This window comes from Neopelma chrysocephalum, unplaced genomic scaffold, assembly GCF_003984885.1.
Source record: "Neopelma chrysocephalum unplaced genomic scaffold, ASM398488v2 Primary Assembly neopelma1_119, whole genome shotgun sequence".
In the NCBI taxonomy this organism is placed as follows: Eukaryota; Metazoa; Chordata; class Aves; order Passeriformes; family Pipridae; genus Neopelma; species Neopelma chrysocephalum.
The window spans coordinates 3,475,762-3,499,945 of NW_020897781.1; the positions used below are offsets into that span (position 1 = coordinate 3,475,762).

General features: G+C 42.5%; 1 protein-coding gene across 1 annotated transcript in view; it reads right to left on the reverse strand.

Moving 5' to 3' along the window:
• CDH4 (cadherin 4) overlaps positions 1–24,184 on the reverse strand; it is a 426,717-nt gene that overhangs the window by 57,855 nt on the left and 344,678 nt on the right. Inside the window, exon 7 of the mRNA XM_027697374.1 lies at positions 18,388–18,560. Coding sequence (XP_027553175.1) covers positions 18,388–18,560 — 173 coding nt within the window. The remainder of the gene's footprint in view (positions 1–18,387; positions 18,561–24,184) is intronic.

Sequence of the window (24,184 nt, forward strand, 5' to 3'; positions counted from 1 at the left end):
AGCCATTACCCCACAGAGTCACAGATGGAGAGGACAGTTCTTGCCCCACAGTCAGCTCTGTCACTTTGAAGTGTGAAAGTGGAATACACAACACACATCAGAGAGATTCCATTTTCCCTGCCCTGTTTGAAACAGGAAAGACCATCCTGGGCTGGCACTTTCTTTGGCAGTAGGGGGTGTGGATGCAGGGTTTTATGGCTTTGCTTCTGGAGTGGCAGGTGGGGCTTGTACATTAGCCTGATGTTATTTTTCAGATTCTTTTCCAAGTGGAAGGGGATGTTCAGCCCCGTGTGCCCAGTGCAGCTCTGGGGGCTGGGTGTGCAGCACCTGGCAGGACTGGGCCTCGGGATCTTCACAAAATGGAAGAAAAGCAAACAAACAAATCAACAGATGGAAACCCTCAGATGGAAGGGGACATACTGGTTATTTATTTAAAGAGCTGTTAAGGTCTAATGGAAATTTTCAAGAAGCATTCCATTTAGAACCTAGCAGAGGTTTATTTAGCCCATATTTTCAGTTTGTTTTCAATCATTTTTCATGGCAAAGAACATTTGCTACCAGTGCTCATCCCAAGCATCTGCAATTGTGTATTCCCTACCATTACCCTGGTTGCTACGGAGACAACTGAGATGCCACAAACAACAGAAAGCTCTTCTGGTGTGGGAACAGTGCTCCAAGGAGAGAAATAACCCTGGGAAACATGATACCTTCCAGCCCTTGCACACAGACATGGAAAATGGGTGAGATCTATGGGACAAACAATGTGCTGGACCTCGAGTGTAAACAAAGTGTCTCACCAGAGCTGCTTCCCTGTTGTCAGCTGCTTTTCAAGCTGCACAAAAACCACAATCCATATTCCTCTAGACCTGATGCCAAAGAACATTTTCTACCTGGATTTGAATAATGTGAATATATTAATTAAAGTTGATAATGGCTGATAATGATTTCCATCAGCAGTAGAATGTTGCTATATTTATCATTATCTATGAGATCACCGTACCCAACTGTAATTTATACAGAGAAGACTTCAACTAACGTGACTTGCCATCTTAACAACTTTGCTGATAACACCTTTAAAGCCACGGAACGCTGTTTTCTCAGACAATGAGACCATTGCTCAGTATGGGAAGGAAAGCAAAGAGAGGAGATCAAGTCTCCCAGGTTTTCCTTTGAGCTGCTTGCCCTTGGAAAGGAGTTGACTTTGAGCCTGGCCACTGCACTGGCAAAAATATAAGGACAATTCAGCACTTGAATATTTGTATTCAAGGGGAAAAAGAGGGGATGACCAGATCCCACTAAGGAAGCCTCCAAATCCTCACACAGCAACGGATCATTAATGTCTAAAACCCAGTGGGACAAAACTCATAGGATTGCCCTGGTACTATCGCGATCTGGATGTAGGAGGCATTTTTCCTGCTGCTGCTGTGCCTGGGGTCAGTGGGGCTCCTGGTGGGAAAGAACCTTCCAGAAGAAAAATTAAGAGTCAGACACCATGTCAGCCAGTGACTGCGCTTTCATGGTAATATAACCTAAAACCAGCTAAACTACATCTGACTTTAAAATGTCTTTTTTATACCAGGTCACTGCATATAGACAGGTAACTGAAAATTCTGGAAAATAAAAAAAATTCAAAATAAGCATTTTCTGTAAAACAGGTCTTAGTGATCTAAAATTCATAAAACATGAATTCATAAAACATGCAAACCACATTCACTTTTAGCTGGCACAGCCAAAACTCAGAAACATCAGTAACTGACAGACAGAGGTCAAACAGTTTGCAAAATAAAATTGGAAAAAACAACCAGGAACCTCAAAATCTCTCAAAGCTGATGACATCACTGCTCTTGGTTTCAGCAGACAGAGGCTCAAAGACAGAACCACAGGAATCATCTTAAATATTTGTTGTTAAGGTAAATCTAAAATGATTGTCTAGCACAATGTTAATTACATTGTACAGCAATCAAAACAGAGACGCCGAGTCTAATGAATCCCTACTCTCACCTTTGGAACCGAACTGGAGTGTCTTGTTCACCTCCTTATTAGCCCATAAATATTCTAATTAGGAAGCAACTCCAGATGAATAGGATTAGCAATAAGGACATTTTAGACTAGGTACACAAGAGATACTCAAAACTCTCATGTCTTATCTAAGGCTCTCCTGACATTTATAATCATGTAGAAACGCTAAATTTACATAGCTCTGCCTAATTAGACATGGTTGCAATTATGTTTGTGGGCTTCCTTTTTTTCCTGCCCAAGTATAACTTACACTGTCAACACAGGAAGCAGGAACTGGATAGAAGCTCAGCAAGAAATAAAAGTGTTTTCTGCTATTTATTTTTTGCTGGTTTTAATTTGAAATGCATATTTCTAAGCCTTTTTTTTTTTTAGATTCCAGGCAAGAACTTGCTGTTACAGATCCAAGTCCAGATCACTGCTGCTTTAGATGTAAAAATGTACTTTTTTTAGATCAGCAGCATCCCAAGAGCAGGCTCTAAAGCAGGCCAAATTTTGCAAAAGGTGACACATGTTCTGCCTGTAGCAGGTGGGGTGCTCCTGCTCTTGGTGAGAGCAAGAAACAAAGAAACTTGTTTCCTCTTAGGACTGGAAGTTCACTGAAATTCTCACCCTGCCTATGGATTTTGCTACCTGCCCTGGAGTTTTTGGTTTCCAGTCTCCCTCCCCACCCTGAGTCTGACATTTCTGCAAGAATCCTGTGTTTGTCTTCCTTGGCCTTCAGAAAGCTGGTGAGAAGCAGGTAATTCATCATGTTGTATTTCTATGCAGCAAATGTTGGCATTATTGGGAAGTGATTTGATAAATGATGTGTACATTATAAAACTGAATTTCAGTATACTGTCTTTGATGTCTATAATCACAGATAGAGTTCTTTCACCTCAGATCAAACATAAATCAAGGTAAGTGATACGAACTCAATTCAACATGCTTACAAATTTCTCTTTCAGAACTAAACCATAATCATGAAAACTCACCCATGTCAGCAGAGTCACCTGCATGGAGCTCAGGCTGCAGCCAAGGCAGGTGGAGATACTCATACATATGTATAAACCCCTGGGATTGGGATAGTAGGGAATTTCCAGGGCAAACATCCACAAATCCTCCTTACTGACGGCTTAACGTCTAATTCTCTCTACTCCTAAATACTTTGTTTATTAGAAAACCAGTATTTTATTTGACTCCCATGTCATGTTTAAAGCTCCATGCAAAAGATCACAGATTGGCCTGGGTTGGAAGGGACCTTAAAGACCATCTTGTTCCAACACTCTACCACGGGCAGCAACACCTTCCACTATCCCAGGTTGCTCCAAGCCCTGTCCAACCTGGCCTTGGACACTTCCAGGGATGGGGCAGCCACAGCTTCTCTGGGCAACCTGTGCCAGGGCCTCACCACTCTCACAGTAAAGATTTCTTTCCTAATATCTAATCTAAACCTACTCTTTTTCAGTTTGAAGCCATTAAATGCCTCATGCCAGCAGAGTCACAGAGCCCTTGGAAGCCAGGCTGCCTGGTGGCAGAGGTCAGTGGCTCCAGGCATTACAGGACTAAAGAAAACTGTCTTAGTAAAGGCTAGCAAGAAAACAACCAAAGAACAGTATCAAAACCTCCTGCTTCCAGCTTGGAATGTGGGAGAGGTGGAAAAACAACAGTTCTGCTCCGGTAGGTTTATAAAAGCCAAAATTAATCAATTAGGAAACCAAGGCTCTTCCTTCAGCAAACAGAAGCAAAGCAGATCACACAGCAAACTGACCCTCATGAGCACTCCAGACTGTTCCTGCGCAGCCCACACTGGTGACATCCACCAAGGGGCATCCCAAAAGCCCAGCTGCAGCCTTCCAATGAATGTTACACTCAGGCTCCACTGAGCTAAAGAGCTCAGAGCATGTTCCTGAATATCTGTGTCTCAAAGGATGTAACCAGCATGTTTCCTTTGGCCGGGACAAGCTTTCTTATCAAGCTTTCTGATCAGGGGTTGCCTCGGTCAAGACAGTCGGATCTGAAAGCCTATGATGACAGCCCAAGGAGCTGAAACAAAATCAATAACCATACAAACACCATCCCATCCTCTGCTCTGCTATATTTAAGATCAATCAATATGCATAAACGACTAGTGCCAGGCACATCTGCACTAGTCTAGCACATAATCAACTTTGTCTTGTCTCAGCTTAATATAATTTTCCACCATATTAGCAGCCTTTATGATATCCTGTCTTTTCAAATAGACATAATTCAGAATCACTACATAGTTCAATTGGATTATTTGAGTCGCACACAGACCCACACTCGCACACTCGCACACAAATCCGCTCTCGGTGACAACCTCTCTTCACTCCACTGCAGTTGGCATTACAGCCATGTTTAAAGTGTTTGCAAGGAGGTGACAACCGAGGCCACAGTCAGCTTTTACCGATACCTCTGGCAGAAAAACGTCTGTGGATGTATACTTAGCAGACTGGGAAAAGAAATGAACAAACTTATCAAATGCCATGCTGAAGCATCCATTAAAAACTGCACACACTTTTAATGACTTGGGTGAGGGTTGCTGTTGCATAAATTTATTTAACGTTAATGTCCCCAGTTTGCTGTAAATTTCACACTGTGAAATTACCAGGGCAGTTCTAATGGAGCCGAAGCCTCCAGCTGCACTCTATGATAAAGGAGGAAATAATTATGAATTCCTCTGGGAAGCCAAAGAAAGTCAAAGATCTCCTTCGAAACTGCTCCCAGCTGAGCTGCTCATCAACCAGCTGAGGAGGTGCAGAGCTGCTCCCAGCGCCGGGGGAAGCGGGATGAGCAGGACTCTCCTGCTGACAACGCCTCTGCCATCAACTGACATTTAATTTGGAAGGATTGAAAGCTGGTGTCTGCAACAACTTCTGCCAAGAAACATTATGAACAGTCAAGACAGAGCATGGAAGTGGTTTTATGTTCCAAGTTTGGATGATACTGTGTAATTTTACATCTAATCACCTAGCGCGAGACGTAACCAGCACACACACAGCTCCGAGAGCTCGTGCCTGAAGCTCTGACAGATGCCTGTATCATGAGAGGATGTTGCACTGTGTGAGTTGTTCCACCTAGAATGGCATTCTCTATAACCCTTTGAATCCAGAGCTTAAAGCCTTTGCCAGAGTTTACAATAAGAGTGAAAAAAGGATAAAAACAGTAACTGTAGAAACTCCTTTGTGCCACCCTCCTTAATGTTCTGCCCCTACAAATGTCTCTTCCTTCCATTTATGGTTCTCCCTTTATCTCCATGTTCTTTTTCCCTTTCTTCTCACCATCATGGACCGCCCTGGCCCATGGTGCTCTCCCTGCAGCGGGAGAGCCCACCTGGACATTGAGCAGCTGGGGAACACCTGGAGACCCCACACCTGCCTCCTCCCCACCACCACACTCCTTATCTGGCAGTCAGCATCCTCCCTCTGGTCAGCTTTGAATTCAGACCCAGTCACGAGCAACCTGATAAAGGCTCAGACTGCACCTCTGAAATGATAAAACACCTCATTCCTGGTAAAGGATTCAGAAAAACGTAAGAAACAAAACCACCTAATGGGGCAGACAGGCAGTATTTATTCAGTTGCTCCCTGTGCGTCACTCACAATAACATCTTGCAGTGTACTTCAGGCTTGTTTCCCAAGAACAAATATAATTCTTATTTGTAATGCAACAAAGGATAAAGCAGGTTTCCTGATTCTGATAAGCGACTCTCTGATTATGTCTTCAACAAAAACCGTCACGTCTTTCAGATTATTCTTTCATGTTTTATTCTGGTTTGGAAGAGAGATGGCACAGACTCTGTGCCTTGAGTCGCTTCATTTATTTTCTCATTTATAAAACCGGGGACCCACCGGAGAACACTCCAGTGGTACTTAAGGACTTCTGAACGCTGGATTGAACCTCGTGGACTGGTCCTGCAGCGGGGTGTAACCAACGCAGGGCTACGGCGAGTGTCCCCCTTTATCAGGTAACTGCATCCTGTGGGATGGTAACATCATCACCGTGGATCGTGACATAGCCCTCTCCTGGAACAGCAATCACATGGCTTTCCCAACAAGCACCAAACCAAGGTGCTGCTGGGAAGCCTGTCAGCAAGACGCCTGCTCGGTGCATCACTGTGCTCCTGACACTGGCTTGATGCTCTGAAATGGGGTGAAAAACGTGAAATGAAATGTGATTGCCTGCTTGGACTCCCTGCTTGCATTCAAATTTCTCTAAAAAAAAAAAAAGTGCCGTATTATTTGCTGTGTCTTCTTTTAAGGTAGTTGTCACCATACGATTTAGAAAATCCAAACGTACTAAGAATGGGATTTTCTGTGTCAAAATGTCCCATTGAAATTCAAACACCTCCTTCTCACAGTCTGTGCAACACTGCGAAGCAAACAGGGCCTGGACCTTATTGGGAAAAAATCCCCAAACAAATGTTGTGTTTATGTAATGATGTATTTATTTAGGGCCACTTCAAACAGATACAGCTGGTTAGACTTGAAAATAACTGCATGTGAAAACGCAAACAATAATTTATGTAACTTTAAATGAGTTTTTGCAAGATGTTTTGATGCTTTTTCCTTGAACGCTCCCCTGCACATCTGGTTATGAAGTCTGCAATTTAACCTTCCTTATTTCCTATGGAAGTTGTATGGAAAGCCCTGTGATTGTGTCCCTCTCCAAACTGCCCTGGTACAGCTTCTGGGGTCAGCAGAGTAAAGCAAAATCCATTTCTCAAATGTGTCAGTCAGCCTTTGAAGATGCTGATACTGCAGGCAATGGTCACTCTGAGTTACATTAACAGCTCTTATTGCAAACAGTGGAATTAGTTTTCAGAAGAACATCCCTAAATACCCATTTTGATATGGTTGGATGACAGCAGTGGCAGAGACCATATAGAGAGCTGAAGGGGCCTGAGGATCAAAACTGGTGGAGAATTTTATGACAAAGTGGGTTTTCATCAGAAGATGCTAAGAGTGAAACTGCTCCCAAGGACGGGCACTTGAAACCTCTCCCTCACTTGGAATTTATTTTTACATTGCAAAAGAGTCCCTTTAAAAATGGTTTTAATGGTCTGAGCTAAGTTTGACAAAAATTGATCTTTTAAAATGTCAAACATCATTTTAAAAGACCGATATCAATACAACATTTTCGCAGCTATTAAAATAAAAACGCTGATTCTCTCCAGCTTTTTTCTTTTTTTATGACTGGTAATTACAATTTTAAAAATTCATTATTTTATCCCAATCTGGGGGTGGGAAACTCTTGTGGGGCATTTCCTGCCTAATCAGAATCATCTACATAAATGATTGCTGATGCTTCAATCTCTACTCTGATGGATAGAGCTGAGAGATTCTGCAGCTTTCTACTTTAGGGGTTCTTAGGAACGTGGCCAAAGGAGCTGCAGGTGGGCTACCTACCCAAAGAACCATCCAATGTCCTGCAGGTTTCCCTGGTCTTCAGGCTATTTTACTAGTATTAGCAAAGTTTGCTTAACTGCTTTGTCAAGAGCTGATACCCTGAAGTCACACAGGTGTCCAGTGTCCCTCCAACATGTACTGGTGGAAGCTGCTCATCTGCAGGGCAGATTTTCTGATAGTGCAGAGCAGCAGTGCAGCAGTAACCCTTCCAAATTTTCTCTTTATGCTCAAATATGCTTTCTTTCAAACCACATCTAGCTGCTGATTTACAAGCAAATACTGTTCATTACCTTCTCTGTCAAACTTCGTGTCTTCTGATATCAAGCATTAAGGGGGGGGCAAATGCACATAATTTACAGATCTAGTAACTCATTTCCCATCACACTCCCCTGCATTGCCATGGTCACAAGAAGATGGAATCAGTGAAGATGAAAGCATTTTCAGGGCTCAAGTTTAATGGCTAAAATAATTGCAGAAACATACATATCTCCAAAACAAACCACTTCCAGAACAAATAATGCCTGGAGTATCCTCTCATCTCCTACTTCACATCAGCACAAGTTCCCCTGTGAGCAAAACACATACAATACATGGTAGGGTATTTCAGCCACAGCAGATCTCTGTGGCTGGGCCAGTTCCTCTGCTGCAAGCAAACCACAGGGTTTGCACAGAGTTCAAGAGAGAAAGATGCTGCTCTTCTGACTTCTCTGAAATTCACCTTCAGCAGGTGACCACAATGCTTCCTAAGTAGGTATTTTATTTGGCATGTGCTTGCTTGGGTGGCATCAAGCCCTCCCTTTAGAACAGCAGATACCTACCAGAAAGCCTTTCCAGTTCTACAGGAGTCACTTGCTATCGACTTGCAAGCCTTGATTCCCATCCTCAGGCAGCATAAATCAGTCTGGCCAGTTTATCCCTGTTTGAGCATCTGCCCAAACCTTTAATGGTTAAAACAAGGTTCTTCCTCATAACCTCAGATGAATTCCATGTTAGTATGAATGTGAAACTACAATCTATTTATTTTTTCAGAGAGCTGTATAAATAAGACTGGAAAGACAAACTTATTGAACGTCTGGATAACATGAGTCACTGCATTTTTATGCAATTAGTTCCCCTTCTAAATTTGAGCCGTCAGATTTGAGGTCACTCAGTATGTGACCTGTTTACTTTAACTGAAAACTACATTTATTTTTCTAGAAAGGCACTTGGAACAGAAAGCATTTTAAGTGCAAAAAATGAATAGCTTGAATAAAACATGATTGTACTGACATGTACTCTACTTAATGAGGATTTCTTACATGAAATCCCCACAATCCTTTAAAAACTGGAATAACAGAACAACAATGAAAGGAAAATATTTAGCCTAAAAATTAGGAGAAAAAATGGTGAGGTTACCATGACAAAAGAACAAACTGCCTCACTGCTCTGGCTCTGCTGCTACAAGTTCCTGGATGCTTTAATGTGCAATCCTGGGAAAAATAACACACAGCTCTGTCCTGCCTGCACCTGACACTTCGCTGGCCTTATCCACAAGACCCTCTCTCAACCTGCAGTGAGTGGAGAATAGCCTAAACCTCGGTACCTGATGTTGTGATTATTTATAGCCACTGCACCAATGCTTGGAGGTGTCTAACAAGAACAGTTCTGCCCTTGAAAGAGCCACCTCCTGCCACCTTTCCGGATACTAATTAGTACAGAACTCAAGGAAATAGATAGTATTCATGGTGCAGAACAGCAAACACCCACATTTTGGTTCCTGCGCACACATTTGTGTCTTTTTGGAAGTATCAGATCCTCAGCAACTATATATTCCATGATCCTGACACTGTTCCAGATGGGAAGTACTATGAAGACACTAGATACATCAGCACATTTAAATTATATTTTACAAAGCCTGTAACAGCCTCTCCATTGTTTCCACTGATAACTTACTATTTTAAGAATATTTCACAATACAAGACTCTGTATCTGGTTTTGTGACAGTCACATTCCTTTGCATTTAAGCTGCCTTTTTCTTATGCTCAGTTAAGAAAAGTCACTGCTGCAGGCTGAAACATCCTGTAAACTCACTCATGCTGTGGTAAATGTGTCCATGATAATATTCAAGCAAGAAATGTAGCAAAGATGCTCACAGAATAAGCTCTGCTATGAAAAAAGTAGTTCTAGGTGTAAGAAGAAAGAGTTAACAAAATCTCTCTTTAAAATGCTAATAACAGACAATGGTCTGTGGATAAGTTAATTAGTGGAGCCAGCTTGCGTTTAATTATTTCACTTGACCTGGTGCTGATTTAGACAATAATCCCTTTAGAGAGGGGAAGGGGCTGTTGGAAAGTATGTGATGTAACACAAGAAAAACTTTAAATCTGCCTGAGCTGAGCAGGTAGTCTTCTATCTAAAATTGGAATGATACACTCTTCTCCACTGTGAGACAAGCTCAAATAGAAAAAGAAATGCAGGTCTGAACCAGAGAGATTATGCTAAGGACCTGGTGAGCTTTCCACTCCGATACTTAACTTTTTTTTCCTCCTCCCTATTCAGCTGGGATTTTACCATTGAATAATGTATAACCCAACCTCACTGTAGTCAGAGGTGGGATTTCAAGAGCAACTTGAAACAAGTGCAACCAGACTGTACCAGAACTCTCTGAACATATCAAAATGTGTATGAAGAAAGAAAAGGGCCTATAGACTATTAGTATATGTGGAATTCTCTTATAGGAGAGGCTCTGAAGATTTTCATATTTAAAAGAAAAGGGAACTGAATAGGTGGGGTATCAGTCCTATCCTATTCTTGCTCAGACTCTATAACTGGATCCAATAAAACTCAAAGCTTTGTTTTATCTGAGTAGTTCAACCCCAAATCATGAAACTTTTCAATTTGGTAACATCTCCTCAATAGCTCACCCAAATACGAATAAGAAGTCATTACAGTGCCACATGTGAATCAGTACAATCTCCTCCAGAGGCTCCAGCATCTAAATGCTCACAATACTTAAAGGAAGCCAGGTTATATAAAATAGAGAGTCTAAGCCAAATGGGAAAAAGAATTAAAGAAACAAATTGGGAGCTGCTCTGGCAGGCAGTAAATAAATAGTGTCATATGCATTGCCTGAGTGGGAGGAAATTCTTTGTTTCAGCCAGGCTAGGACTCACTCTTGGTGGAATCAGCTCCACGGGAGATATAAACTGGCTGTAGGTTTACATTTATACCCCAGTTCTCTCTGTTGTGTGGTTAGAGGATCATTCTGTGCTCTGCATCTTCAGAAAGGACACACAGTGCACTGGGACTGGAGCTGAAAAACTGCACAGAACAACTAGACCAATAAAAGCATTGCTCTGCTTGTTCCTCTTTATTAAAAACATAATCTGATGGGGAATGAAATGCCCTAGGACAGGACGGGGCCAGGACTGGTGCAGGCTGTGCATGGCAGATCACACATCTAGGCTGACCTCACACAGAGTCACAGTCAACCTGTGCCAACATATTCTCACAGTTTGTACAACCAGTTGATCTCCATCCCATTATACTTTTGTCCTGATCACCTTGCCAGTGAATTTTTTGGGGAGGGAAATAGCATTGGCTGTTTTGCTGTCTATTCATAGGGCTCCCACAGGTTTCAAGCTATTACCAGCCTCTTTCTTTGGAAAGCTCTTTTATTCTTTAAAAGTTTCTTCTATCATCTCCAGATACTATTTTTTTTAGTAAAACACATACTCATGCAATTTTCTTCCAAGGCCCATGGCTCAGAGCCCTTCCTCTATCTGTTTTACTTTCTATCTACTTATCAGGCTTTTTTAAACGAAGAGCAATCAAAACTCACTTTGCATACACAGGAGCTCTAAAACTGATTGGCAGCCTTGCATTTAGAGGGTTGCAGCAATCGTGCAGAAGACCAAAAGGTACAGATCGTTCTAGAAAGCCCTACCAGAAAGAAACACAGCCACTTATTTGAGAAACTCAAACAGGGAGACATATTCCTTCCAGGAACTGTAAAAAGGCTTCAGAACCTCCACTATTCCTTTCTTATTTGAAACAAAGGGTGTGATTTCTATGATAAGGTGTCACTCACATCTTTCCCATCCTGCAACAAGGGCTACGAGGAATCCATTAAGCAGTGGTGGATCAACAGTGCTCAGAGCAGACTCAAGCCCTCCCCATCTGCTAACTTCTGGTACCTCAAATTACTACAAGTGGCCCTCCACTGAGTGCACAACACACTTCTAAAGGCACTAAACAGGGTTAATAAAATGGATCTTCTTCACTGATGAGTGGTAATGCTCCTCACCATAATTTGCTGAAAAAGGTCATTCTTGTCTGTAATGAGAAAATGAAATGCATGCTGGAATGATGGACCAAACTCAAATCAGTCCCACGTACAATATAGAAACATAAACCAGAATCCAACATAAATCTACTGGCTAAATTCAGCTTATGGCTAATCAGCTCTTCCTTTGACAGGATATGCCGCTGTGGAAATGGGATAATTTTATAACTGAATAATTTAACCAGTTTTATCTTTAAGTAATGATTTCAGGCATATTAATACATAAAGCTTCCAGTATTTACATTTTCGTTACATGGCCCTGAAAAATTACAAGGTATCAGGGATAACGGAGTATTCAGTGATAAATGACGCGTACAGAGTGGCTTTCATCCCTCAGAGTGACTCTGTGCTCCACAAATCCCTGGGATGGCACGTGGCAGCCAGGCAGACAGCGAGGGCAGAGCACCAGGGCAAACTGCTCCTCAATAGCAGAGGGAAACTGTCAGACACATCAGGGCCAAGGCTGGGAGGGACAAGTAAAACACAGCCTGACAGACGATGCTGAAGCATTTTACCTGCTTATCCCTGCTTAGACTCCAGTAGTTTATGTCTGGCTTGAAGACATGTTCCACAAAGACTCCCAATCACTATTTGAATGCTGTGAGAAGTGGAAAAGCCACTTACCCCAGAAGTCTGTTACAGTCCTTCATCATCTCAGTCACTGGAAAACACTTTGGGAGCCTGCAAGTCTGCAAGCTGAACACGGGGGCTCATGGTCCAAATTCATAGAAATGGATGTGCCTCACTGGCAAAATAATTACTAATCCCTCACTCTTCTTCTCCTCCTTTGAGTTCAGCTGTGGAGGCATTTTTCTGCACGTGTTTTAATGCAGTGATACAGGAAGTTCATCTTTAAAAGCAAGATACTCAGCAGAATCTAACAACCTTGTTTTAGTTCTTCTCTGGAAGAAGTAATGAGAAGAACATGAAAACCAGAATCCCTCTCACTTTAAAGGACTCCTGTAATAGATACAAATAGCAAACACGGTGGATGCTTGATTGTGCTTGTCAGAAGGTGACATACTCATACCAATTCTGCATTACTCCTCCCTGCTCCTTGGAGATGGCTAATCTCAGTGAGGAAAATGGGAACAGAAACTCTCGGGATGCAGTCAAGCCATTTAGATGTCACTTTTCCTCATTCTTTGTATTTTGTCAGTATACATACACGACTGATAATCCGCCCAGGTAAACTCATATATCACTGATATTGTGTGGGATCCTTCAGCCTCACACTGCAGCAGACGTTCCTCCAGCCCTGCTCAGAGGAGGAGATGCAGCTTTGCAGAATATCACATTGATATTCAGTGAGGGAAAATAATTAACACTGGCAACGGTAATTGAGAACAGAATAAATTCCTTTAGCTGTATTCCAGGGGTGGAAAAAGGATCGAACGGTGCTGGACTATCCTGTCAGAGGAAGGTTTCCTAGTACATAAAGTCAGACTCAGCCTGAGTTACCTGTTGGCTACACTTACAGTATTGTCTGGCTGGAAAAGACAAACCCAGATTAAACCCACTGTATTTGGGTAATCTTAAACTACTGGAATGCTCTCAATGGGAATGTTTCACAGCAGTCTCAATGGCTAAACTAATTCCTATCACCAGTGCAATGCCTTGTTTACTCCCAGTCAACACCTGAATGAAGGAACAGGGAGGTTTCAAAAAGCTCTTGCAATGACCTGGAGATAAATGTCCCCAAAATAGTTACTGCAGATGGTAAAACCTAATCCCCCCTCGGTGTTTGGAGGAGCAATGTACAGTTGTTTATTTTTTTTTAACATAACATTTCGAATTTCTGATTTATCAGAAATGTCTAGTTGCACCAAAACCAGAGTGCTGGAAAATAAATCAACTGTCTCTGCTAATAAGAAGAACTTCTCCTCTTCTCCATAAAAATCCTGCCATTTCATTCATAAATAAAATAAGCCTCTAACTCAGTTGTTGGCAGGCTCTCCCTTTTATCTTTCACTCACTTGAGAAGGACTAGCAACATCATGCTTTCGGAAAGCCAAGTGCAGTAATCATAGAATCGGATTTCATGTATTTTTAAAAGCATTTGCAGCAGCAGAGATCCAATCCCTTTTAAAAGAAATACAAACACACAGAAATTTGGAAGAAGCAACTCAGAGCTCCTGACTGTCTTCATTTCTCCAACACCAGATGAATGTGCTGGGAAGGGACTCTTTTCTAAAGGACATCTCAAAAAGTTAGCAACATTACACTACAAGCACCGCAGAGCCAAAATACTTATTATCTCAAATAAGCCTGGATGACATTTGAGATGTCTCAACATTTACTGGCCTGCCAGCAGAGTGTGGGATCAACCACCTGCTTTCCTCTCATTCCTTTTTTTTTTCCCTCCTGCTTGCTCAAAGTCCGTGTTCATAAAATATTTAGGGGAAGCTCTTCAGAGGATGATATTGCCTACACTATACCCCCAGTGCAGGTTTACTGTGCTACTGAGACAGATACTCTGCCACTGGAGAAATCAAAATTGGTGATGGAGTTGAATTACTGCACCAGGAGCACTGTCAGACTGACAGTCTGGGCTTGATCCCACCCGGGACACTGGGCTGAGTGGCAGCAGAGAGAACGAAGTAACACACGGAGCAGAGCTGGTCCCTTATGCAAGGTTACAAAGAGAAATGCTACTTTTCAGAATGGAAAACAAAAATATGAATGTTCTGCCTGATTCTGAGACCCTGCTGGGAACAGCTGACCCTTTCTTATCTCTTGTAATTTTCTTCCCAGTGGAAAAAAACCCCAGAATAACTCAATGAAATGTGGAATTCAGATGTGCTGCTAAACGAAGCCATCAGTCAGGTAGCATCTCCTGTGGTACCACCCATTTGTGCACCAGCCTGACATAAATTAAGTCAGCTACCATAGTCCCTTCCTACCCCTGAACTTTGCCACAATCTATTCATCTCATATGTTCACAGCCTTCCCTATTAATCCACACATTTTGTGCTCCCACTGCCGTATGATCTTTCCCTCCTAATTTCATTAAATCAGCTACGGATTTCCTATGCTGCCCTTATGTTTTCCTGCATTACAGCAAGACTCTGCTTTTAACCTTCTCATCGAAGTCTGGCTATCTGAATGTACTTTTGAACCTCTGATGCCCTCTAAATCCCTATCATTTTCCCTCTTAGTTCAAGGGGTAGGTGTTCTTTTGTTCCACCTTTGGCATTTCTCACCCTTAGGCATCCAGGCTTACACTAGGCTGTTGCTAAACTGTCCTCCTTTAATAATTTTTATGATGTGCAGTCCAATTATCTTTATCTTCCTTGGGGATCCATTCAATTAAGTGCAGTTATAATGAGTGAATGGACACAAAGCTTTGTCACCATATTTACACCCAGATTAATGGGAACCAGGTAAGATAACTTTAAAGCCATCAATATTTCAATACTTTGGCTTTTGATTGTGCTATCTTCAGTGTCAGACACATTTAGGAGAGACCAGCACAATTTGAGAGGCTGAGTTTTTAATTTCCTCCTTGGTTTGTGGAAATGACAGTTTAGAAACAGCAGCAAAAATACATGACTATCTTAAAATAGTTTTCTTGCAGGTTAAACAAAACACTTCCTGTGACACAAAACAAGCTGGAACACTGTATCCAGTTTGTTCTTTCACGGATTGAAGGTAATGGAAACCAGCAAAGAACCAGTATTTAAGTGGAGATGCTGAGAACATCAGGAAATCTCATTTAATGAGCATGCAACAGAAATGCTGAGCTAGAAACAGCAGTTCTGAAGTGAGTTTTCTCCCTTCTGAAAGAGAAATGCTGGATCTGGAACATGGACCTGTCTCTCAGATATGGAATAGCTCTGGCAGTTATTTTCACACCTGCTTTGCATTGCAGAAACAAGGGAGAAGGGTCCAATGGAAACTGAAAACCTGGTTCTGTATCACCACAGCTTAACTTAATTGTGTCTCAGGCACTGACAAATGTGTCAATAAGCTTTTGGAGAAATAACTGGTATCCAGGGAATTTATCTTGGTTGTACTAGTTTCAGCTGAATAGGTCAGATTTGTTAACATTTTAATTTACACAAATCTGCATTCCAAATACTGCTCTTCGGCTCCTTTTCCTAACGACAAGAAAATGTCAGCAGCAACCCCAAATTTACTCCTCTAATAGCTTTCTCAAGATTTCAGGAAAAACAAACAAAAACAAAAAAACAATCTGTGATACAGTAATGTGAGTGTTTAAACACATTTTTCAATTTAGATGCAATATAATTTTATGTTAATAACCCAGAAAGTTTTGCCAATTCCAGATGTAATCCTGACAGTAGCAGAGAGAGCTGGGAATGAGCATGTCCCATAGCTTCAGGGCAGCCCCAGGATTGTGCCCAGAGCTGGTTGTTTTGCCTTAATCCAAGTGTCCCTTGCCCAACCTTCTACTCAGCTTGGGACACTCAACACAATATTTCCATATACAATATGCCAGCCTGGATTTCCTGGACCCTGTGCACAGGGGAACTAACATGAAGCACATGGTTCCCCTGCAAGTTTTTAAAATGCTTCAGATGCAATGAGAGAAACCTGAAAAAACATGACTAGTCTGCCTTATCCTTTCCCCATAATTATCACCTGCCTCTTTTTTCACCTGATTTGCTGAGATTAAAACCCATCTCCCACCAAGATATCCCAATCTGTGTTTCTGGAATTATTATAAACTGGTGACCTTTCTCTACCCATAAAGCCCCTCGTTAACATGCTGTCCCCCACTGATGTCAGGGGGGCAATAATAGCTCTTTCATTTCCATAAAATCAGCATTTTCCTGCCAGAGTTCCGATTTCTCCTCTGAGTACTCTGCCACTGTCCCCCCGAGGGCTGCCAGCAATCTCTCCAGCACTTGCTTCTCCTCCTCGACTGCAAGCCTGCCGCAGGCTTCAGCACTGCTTGGGATAATCTACCTGCTTAAGATTCAGCTAACTTCTAAATAAAAAGAGTAGGGAAAGGTCAGATCTGCCCTAGGTTGTGCTTGCAGAGTCTGCCACATCAGGTGGGAAGGAGCAGGCGCTGGTGCTCCTCCTGCTCCCCCAGCTCTGTTGCTTGTCTTCACATCTGGAAAGCCCTCTGCTTGCCTGACCTTCTCCTTGGAAAGCTCTTTCACACAGTGTCTCCCCCTGGGGCACCTCTCCCTGAGACAGTGCCGAGGGGAAGCCCCAAACCTGTGCCAGCCCCTGTTCCCATGTGGTCCCGTTGGCTGCCCCGGGGCTCTCCGCGTGCTGCCGAGCTGCTGCCGGGGCTATTATCTGCTCTCAGCAGCTGCCTTTGGGATTCCTCCCAAAGCTGCTGTGAAGCAAAAAAGTGGCCCCAGACGTGGGAATGAAATAGGCACAAACCCCAGCAGAGAATGCCTGTTGACTGGAGCCTGGCAGAGCACTTAGCAGTGGGGTCAAAAGCCACTGGGCTGACGGGCACAGGAGAAATCTCTGCGGTGCTGGAGGTTTCACCCCTCTGAGGTTAGGGTCCCAGACAGGAAAGCCATGCACCAGCCTGCATGTGGGGACTCCTGCTCACTCAGTCCCTGCCATCAGGGAAGGAAAGGAGACAAAGGAGAATAAAACCAGTTTCTGCTGCCTTCTCTCAGAAACGCAGCATGCTGGGCTCTCCTAAAATGGGTTTTACTGGACTTGTTAACTCTGTGAACTGCTTGAACAAAAACATCTGAGCCTCAGACTATGCAAGTCCTTCCTTTCCTATCTGCCACAGAGCCATACTCTCTGTGGCTCATTGCTCAATGAACAAATGATCCTTCCCAACATTTAGTTAACCAAGATTCCCCAGACCTGCATTCCTCCATGACCTGCACAGTCCAAAGGGGAATAAAACCAGAACTTAAGTTCTGGGGTTCTCTCCGTTCACACCCATTGACCCCTGTCCCCTTCTTCCCCATTCACTCCATCCCACCACTGATGCACTGATTTTTGTTTAATGTGTGAGGTATAAATGCTTTGTCCTTGAGCCACACTCACAGCTAGAGGAGGCAGAGCTCTGGGAACCACACTGTATGGCGTACATTGGCAGAGTATGGTTGTGTCAGTAAAAATGAAATTTCTTCTGCATTTGGAAAAGCTGTACATCGTAAAATGCCAGGAAGAAGAGGCATTAAGAGCAGAGCCCTACAGAAAACCAAAATCACTGGAAGACATTTTCCTAGTTTGGAAGAGACACAAGGATGCCATCAGGCACAGTAAAGTGTACTGAGTATGGGCTGTGTAACTGCTTTCAGAGATAACATCCAAGACAGGTCTAGAAAGGGCTATAGGTGTCTGGCATTTATTGTCTCCCAACAGAAAGAGGACAAATGACAAGTTATTCATCCCCTGCTCCTTCTGGAGTATTTCTACATCTTCGAGTTTTACAAATTTACGCAAGGAAAATATCAACGCCGGGAGTTTGAAGATTCTCCCAGGGTTTCATCGACCGATATGGATTAAGACAAAAATATCACATCAAAGCCATGATGCCCCACAACTGCTGCAGAAGCAAAGACCACGATCTCCACGCTGCAACTCAAACTTTTAGAAGCTCAGTATTCAAGACAGGGCTTGGGCTTTGCAAGTCAGCAACCCTCAGTAACAGTACACCTGGTAAGACAGCTTCAAACTCACCTCTCTGTCGAGTCCAGCAGCCACAGTGACAATGTCTCCTGTCTCGCTGTTAATGGTAAACATGTTTTGTGATGGGCTCTGTGGGGTCTGAGTCACGATCCGGTACCTCACCATCCCGTTCGCTGTGGTAGCGTCGTCTGCGTCATTTGCCGTCACCGTCATCACGTAGGTACCTTGGAACGAGAGAAGATGAATTACCAGGACTATCTCACTGCAGAGCAGATTGCAGTCCCATTGACTCGGGGTCATGCATTTTGCTCAGAAATTCTATGCAACAGACTTCCCATTTCAATCCAGCCAGCCAGGCAAGGATTATGGAAATAGCAACACTGCTGAGACTAGATGATCTGGAAGGATACTGATTACACATAACTGGTAGATAGTGAGAAGTCATATGAGGGTATCTATGATTAAATTCTAATTTTTTCAGTGATTGTAAGTTTTAGGGCAGCATTTTTTGTCCTGCAATTTCACAGATTCTCAAAGGGGATTTTTTTTTTCTCATCCAATCACTGCATCCACATGCATTCAGAAGTAGAATTTAATAGTAGAAAGCCCATCAGACTTCTCAGCAGCTTCAGAAGGACACCATCAACATGCCCATGCCTAGTGCAGGAAGCAACTGCCTCCTGCCTCCAGTTCTTGGAGAAACATCCACCTTTCTGGCCCCTCCTGGAGAAAAAAAATCCATTTCTGCAGAGCAAATGGAACAGCTGCTGCCCAGCAGGACAGAAAAATCAATGATTTGGTATGTGTGGCCAGTGATGTATTGAATTGTTAGTTTGTTTCTTGCTAATCACCAATGTCTTCATTTGCCTTGCAAAAAACAATCTTTACTTTCTAGATACTGTTGGGAGTGCACTGATGCACTGACAGACTCATTAGCACTGGAGTTTGGCAGCAGGGTGTTTTGCTAAAGTGGGAAATTATCATTATGAGGGTAAAAGATGTTACTTGATTGGATGGACTCCTGCAGCTGCATGGTCCTGTGACCCCCCAGAGCTCGTAGGGCCCAGCTTTATGCTTGTTATATTGGTAGGAGAGAATGACTAGAAGGGCAGGCACACACTGCTCACGAAAAGCAATCTGCAACAGTGGATGAACCTAACGATATGAGACCTGAAAGCAGTGGGGGGCAAAGAGAGACAGTGAAACAAGACATACCCTCTTTTAGTGACCACCAAACTCAACAGCATCAATGGAAACATGGAAGGTGCCACTCAAACACTGCTCATTCGGGAAGGCTGAACAGATGGACCAAGTTCTGAGCCTTCTGTGCTGGAGGGATGCAAAGTGGTCCCAACGAGAACCTGAGCTGATTTGAGATGGAGCCACACGTTGTGTTACAAAAAGAGCTGAGTTTGTTCTGCTCGCTTAGTTAGATGTGAGCCACTGGCAAGCTCGAGGACGTGTGGCTCCATCCACATCACACCAAGTCTTCTCTCGTACGCCCAGATCCCCAGCTTGGTCACAAAGCTACCGAGCTCCCAGTTCAGGGAAAGCAGAAAGCTCGAGAGCTTGCATCTGTTTGCAAAGGACTTTAAAGATATCCCACGCTCTAAATGGGCAGATCTACCAATGGCTGCAGTGTGCCCAAATTCTGTACTTTAGCCAAGTGTCTTTAAGCCACTTAGCACACAGGAAATCCCCCCAGTACCCTCCCCAGCTTTGGGAAACCAGTTTCTCTGTACTAGCAAGAAAAGGCCTCAGAATTTTGTATTTTTGCACTGTATGAAGTGCTGTGCTCATCTCCTTCCATCTGCCTCAATCGGGCTCTTTTTGTTCTCAGTGGTGATACAGATCTTCCTGTGAGTTTTCTTAGTTCAATAAGAATTATAGATTAAAAAATAAATGAATGTGTAAAGCAAATCCTAATGATGAATACATCCCTGTCTTTCTGCAATAATCCTGATTCACATTTGTGAAATGAAAACAAACTATTCAACAACTTTAACATTTTTTTGATCAATAAACTTCAGGAGAGGGAAGGAACACTGAATTGAAACAAGGCTGTGCAAGCAACAAATTTTCTCTCTTTTCTCTTCAAGCATTTGTTTTTTTGCTCTTTTGCAAAACTAGTTATCATGAGACAACTGATACAAATAATGAAGCCAACCCTTAGATAACTACAGGGGAAAAGTACAGAAGAAATTTAAATAGGAAATATGCTGAATGAGATGTTTGATTTGGAATTTATGTTATCTTAATGCATTCAATACTGAAAATATCTCTGAACAGAATGTCAAAACCTGGGGCTAATGAAAACAGAAGCGGAAGAGGAAAACAGAATCTATTTTAGGACATATGCAGTTTTAGGACATATTCCAAAAAACAGGTGGTATTTTGTGATGCACTTCCAGCACAAAAACAGCTCTGAAAATTACTGGCACTACTAGGTTCAGATAATGGCACCCACAGCTGTGGTCCCTCCTCATGTGGGATCTCTTGGACTGCACTGTAGATTCCAAAATGAACCAGGGCATGTGTGAGGTGGTGGGTTCCCAACCTGCAGGGGAACCTAACAGGCTGCAGCCGTGGTGGGAGAGGGTGGGGGACAGCAGCTATATGTGGATGGAGAGTACAGTAGGTCTCCTTCACTCTTTCCCTGACCTTTCTGCTTCTTTCCTGCAGTGCAGCATTGGACTGAGTACATCTGCTCTAAAAAAAAAGGACTATTTCAAAAGCATTTGACCTACATCCCCATAAAGGGAGATGGGACTGGACAAATGTCTCTAAAGTCATGAACTGAGCACCAGGGAGCTGTATTTCAAGAGGCAATCTGCTCCCTATCTCCTATCTTTAATTTCGATTATGAAACCCAACCACAGAGAAAACAGAGAGGAACTTGGCATTAATTACTATCCTGTAACTTAATAAAACGCCCTCTGCACAGGGCCCTGTGTGGCTGCAGCACTCTGCAGTGCCTGATGGAATTGCATCAACCACTTCCTTCCTGGCTCTCCCTGGGGCTGACCTCTCCCTGTCTGACCACAGTCTGCTGTAAACTGGTTGCAAATTACTTCTTCCTCTCTGCAGTCTGGATGGTGTCTGATATCTCTTCTCCCTTTCCTGTCTACACACTTCTCCCATCTGGCAGTGTTGCCCCAGGAGGGTGACAGCATCTCCTGTTACCCGTGCTGAGGGCACCTCTCCTAAGGAACACTCAATTCTGGGAGATCAGCGGGTGTAACCTACATCACCATCTACATTCCACTTGGTTTTCTTTACATTTAGCCTGTTTTTAAGCAAGAAATACATTCTAGATACCTGTGTGCTGCAGTGAATGACATAAACATATATCTGCACACTAGAGTACTGAACAGAGCAATGTGGATATATGCTGCTCCAGTGTTTAACACCTTCTGGGTGCTATATAAACTCTGTCCCTATACTAAGATGGTTGGTGATGATTTACCTGCAATAAAAGTAAATAATGTCATGTCCTTTGCATGGAGATACATCTTCACATACTTTATATTAAATAAAGGAAATATATCCCCATATCCAGCCCCTAATACTACAAAAATTAAGCAAATATACACTGGCAGAGTGAGTGCACAGCTCTAACACGCTTGAGGATTGAAGCTGATATTGTTTGGGATTAAGTGACAAAGTGCAGACTCCCTAGTCTTGCCCACAGGATGTGTGTATGCATTTTGTGGAAATCAAAGTATTAAACACACCATCCTTACATCCCAGTATCTACCCAAACAGAGACTAGAAGCAGTTATTACAGATCAGAAACAATGAGAAACTCCTCCAACTCACAGTCAAGACCCTCACACTGTACTCTGCCATTTTTGTGTCAGACCCTGACAGTGGTGATGAAGCTACAAGTATAAGAGTAAAGAGGGAAAGAGGGACTTTACACTTTCAGTGTCTGAGAGAGGAATCACCTTCATCTTTCTGCTCTGCAGGGTTTGCAGAGCATCAGCATCAAAATGAATGCATCAAGTGCCAAAACCCGGGCCCAGTCTGTGCAGTGATTCACAGAACAAATACCCAGTCCAGACGGTCTCTGATGTAACTGCATTAAACTACACACCTGGCCTTACTCAGGTGCATAACCTGTTGAAAGAAAACCATTTCTTATCAAATAAGGCACATGGTATGTTAAATAAAACACCTAACCTAGTACATCATGTCAATACTAAATCAAATTTGTTGCATGTTGAACAGCTCTTCCGAGCAGGAGATTGAATTACCATGCACAGCTAGTGATGACAAGATTACTGTGCATTAGCTTTCATTAACTAATGTGCCGAGTTCATATATCACCTGAGTTAAAATTAATGGATGGCATGACGAAGATCTATCAATAAAAGGCAAGACCTCGAGAACCTGTACCTTCACAATGCATTCCCTTTGATTTCCCAGAGACCACAATTTCCTAGATGCTATTTTGTCAAATGAGATAGTTTTGTTTCTAACCATAGACAAGACACATGAGAGAAATGCTTGAAAGCACTCCTTATGGAAAATATTCCTGTTAGATTAATTAAGGTTTCTACAGGCAAAATAATGCCTTACAGAATCTGAGGGGATGGAAGCAAAGGGAGATAATTTATACCTGTATATTCAGCTTTGTTTATCAACTTTAAAATGAACTGCATCTTCTCGTAAAAGACTGCAAAGAGATTTTGTTAGGTTCACAATATCTCATTTGATCTGTACATGTTAAGTAAAAAGAGAAGCAGAACAAGGAAGATAACTGCCCTGAGTACGTGTAAGCAGATAAGCACACAGCTGTAAACAAATGTCCCCCGAAATCACTCTGGAATCTGAGAATCTGCTCAATTCTTTCCAGCTCAGACAGTCCCAAAGTATGCTAAGGACTGATAATTCACATCACGTTGTCTGCAATCTCTGCTATCCCATCTATGCAACTTCATTTCTCCATAAAGATGGAGCTTTTACGGTTTTACGGCATATAAACAATATCTTGGCATAGTTGTGCTCCCAAAGTCTTTGTTACAATTGCTTTATAATTGCCATTTTTCTAAGCTGGTTTGATATCCATTAGTTAGATTTAATGCATGTTAAAAGAAAGAGCTAATGGGCACTTATCAGGAATCCAAATAAAAAAATAAAATACAAACCTCTTTCACTTTGCCCTTAATACCACATTGCTGTAAAATCACATAATCCTCTCTGTCTAGTCCTATGATATAAACAGAAAAAGCTAAAACTTCACCCAGTTTTTACTGACAATGCTGATTCTCTACCCAGCTTTATCTTACAGTTTATGTTTTTAAATGGCTGGTAAATGGCTGCAGAATCATTAAAGGTTGGTTAACCTTCTCAGTCTAATTTTGACCTACAAGATACTTAATTTAATCATTCCCCCATAGAAAAGGATTGAATCATTATGTGCAGACATGTGGTGATGGCCATATTACATTAGATCTTTATTAACCCAAGTTAATAATGGCTTTGTACTAATGGAAACCTCCCCTTACTCCTCATTTTTTCCCCCCAAATTTGAAAGCTCACTTAGTGAATTCTCTGCATCCGATGCAAGACAGAGAGAAGACAGTAATTGCTGCTGGAATGATTAAATACTGAAAAGCAGTGTAAAATTTACAATATTTCCTAAAACCAATCTTCCATTCAGTGGAGTTTCCTGATACCAGTTTCCTTCCTGACAGAGGATGGGAATCTCATGCCCCTGCTCATGACATACTTCACCCTTTAAGTGATTCCACCCATGGTAATGAGGTCTCAAGGACAGAAGGACACACTAGAAAAGCAAAGGCATCAAAACCAAGTTACAATGAGAAGTGTGACAGGATCCTGA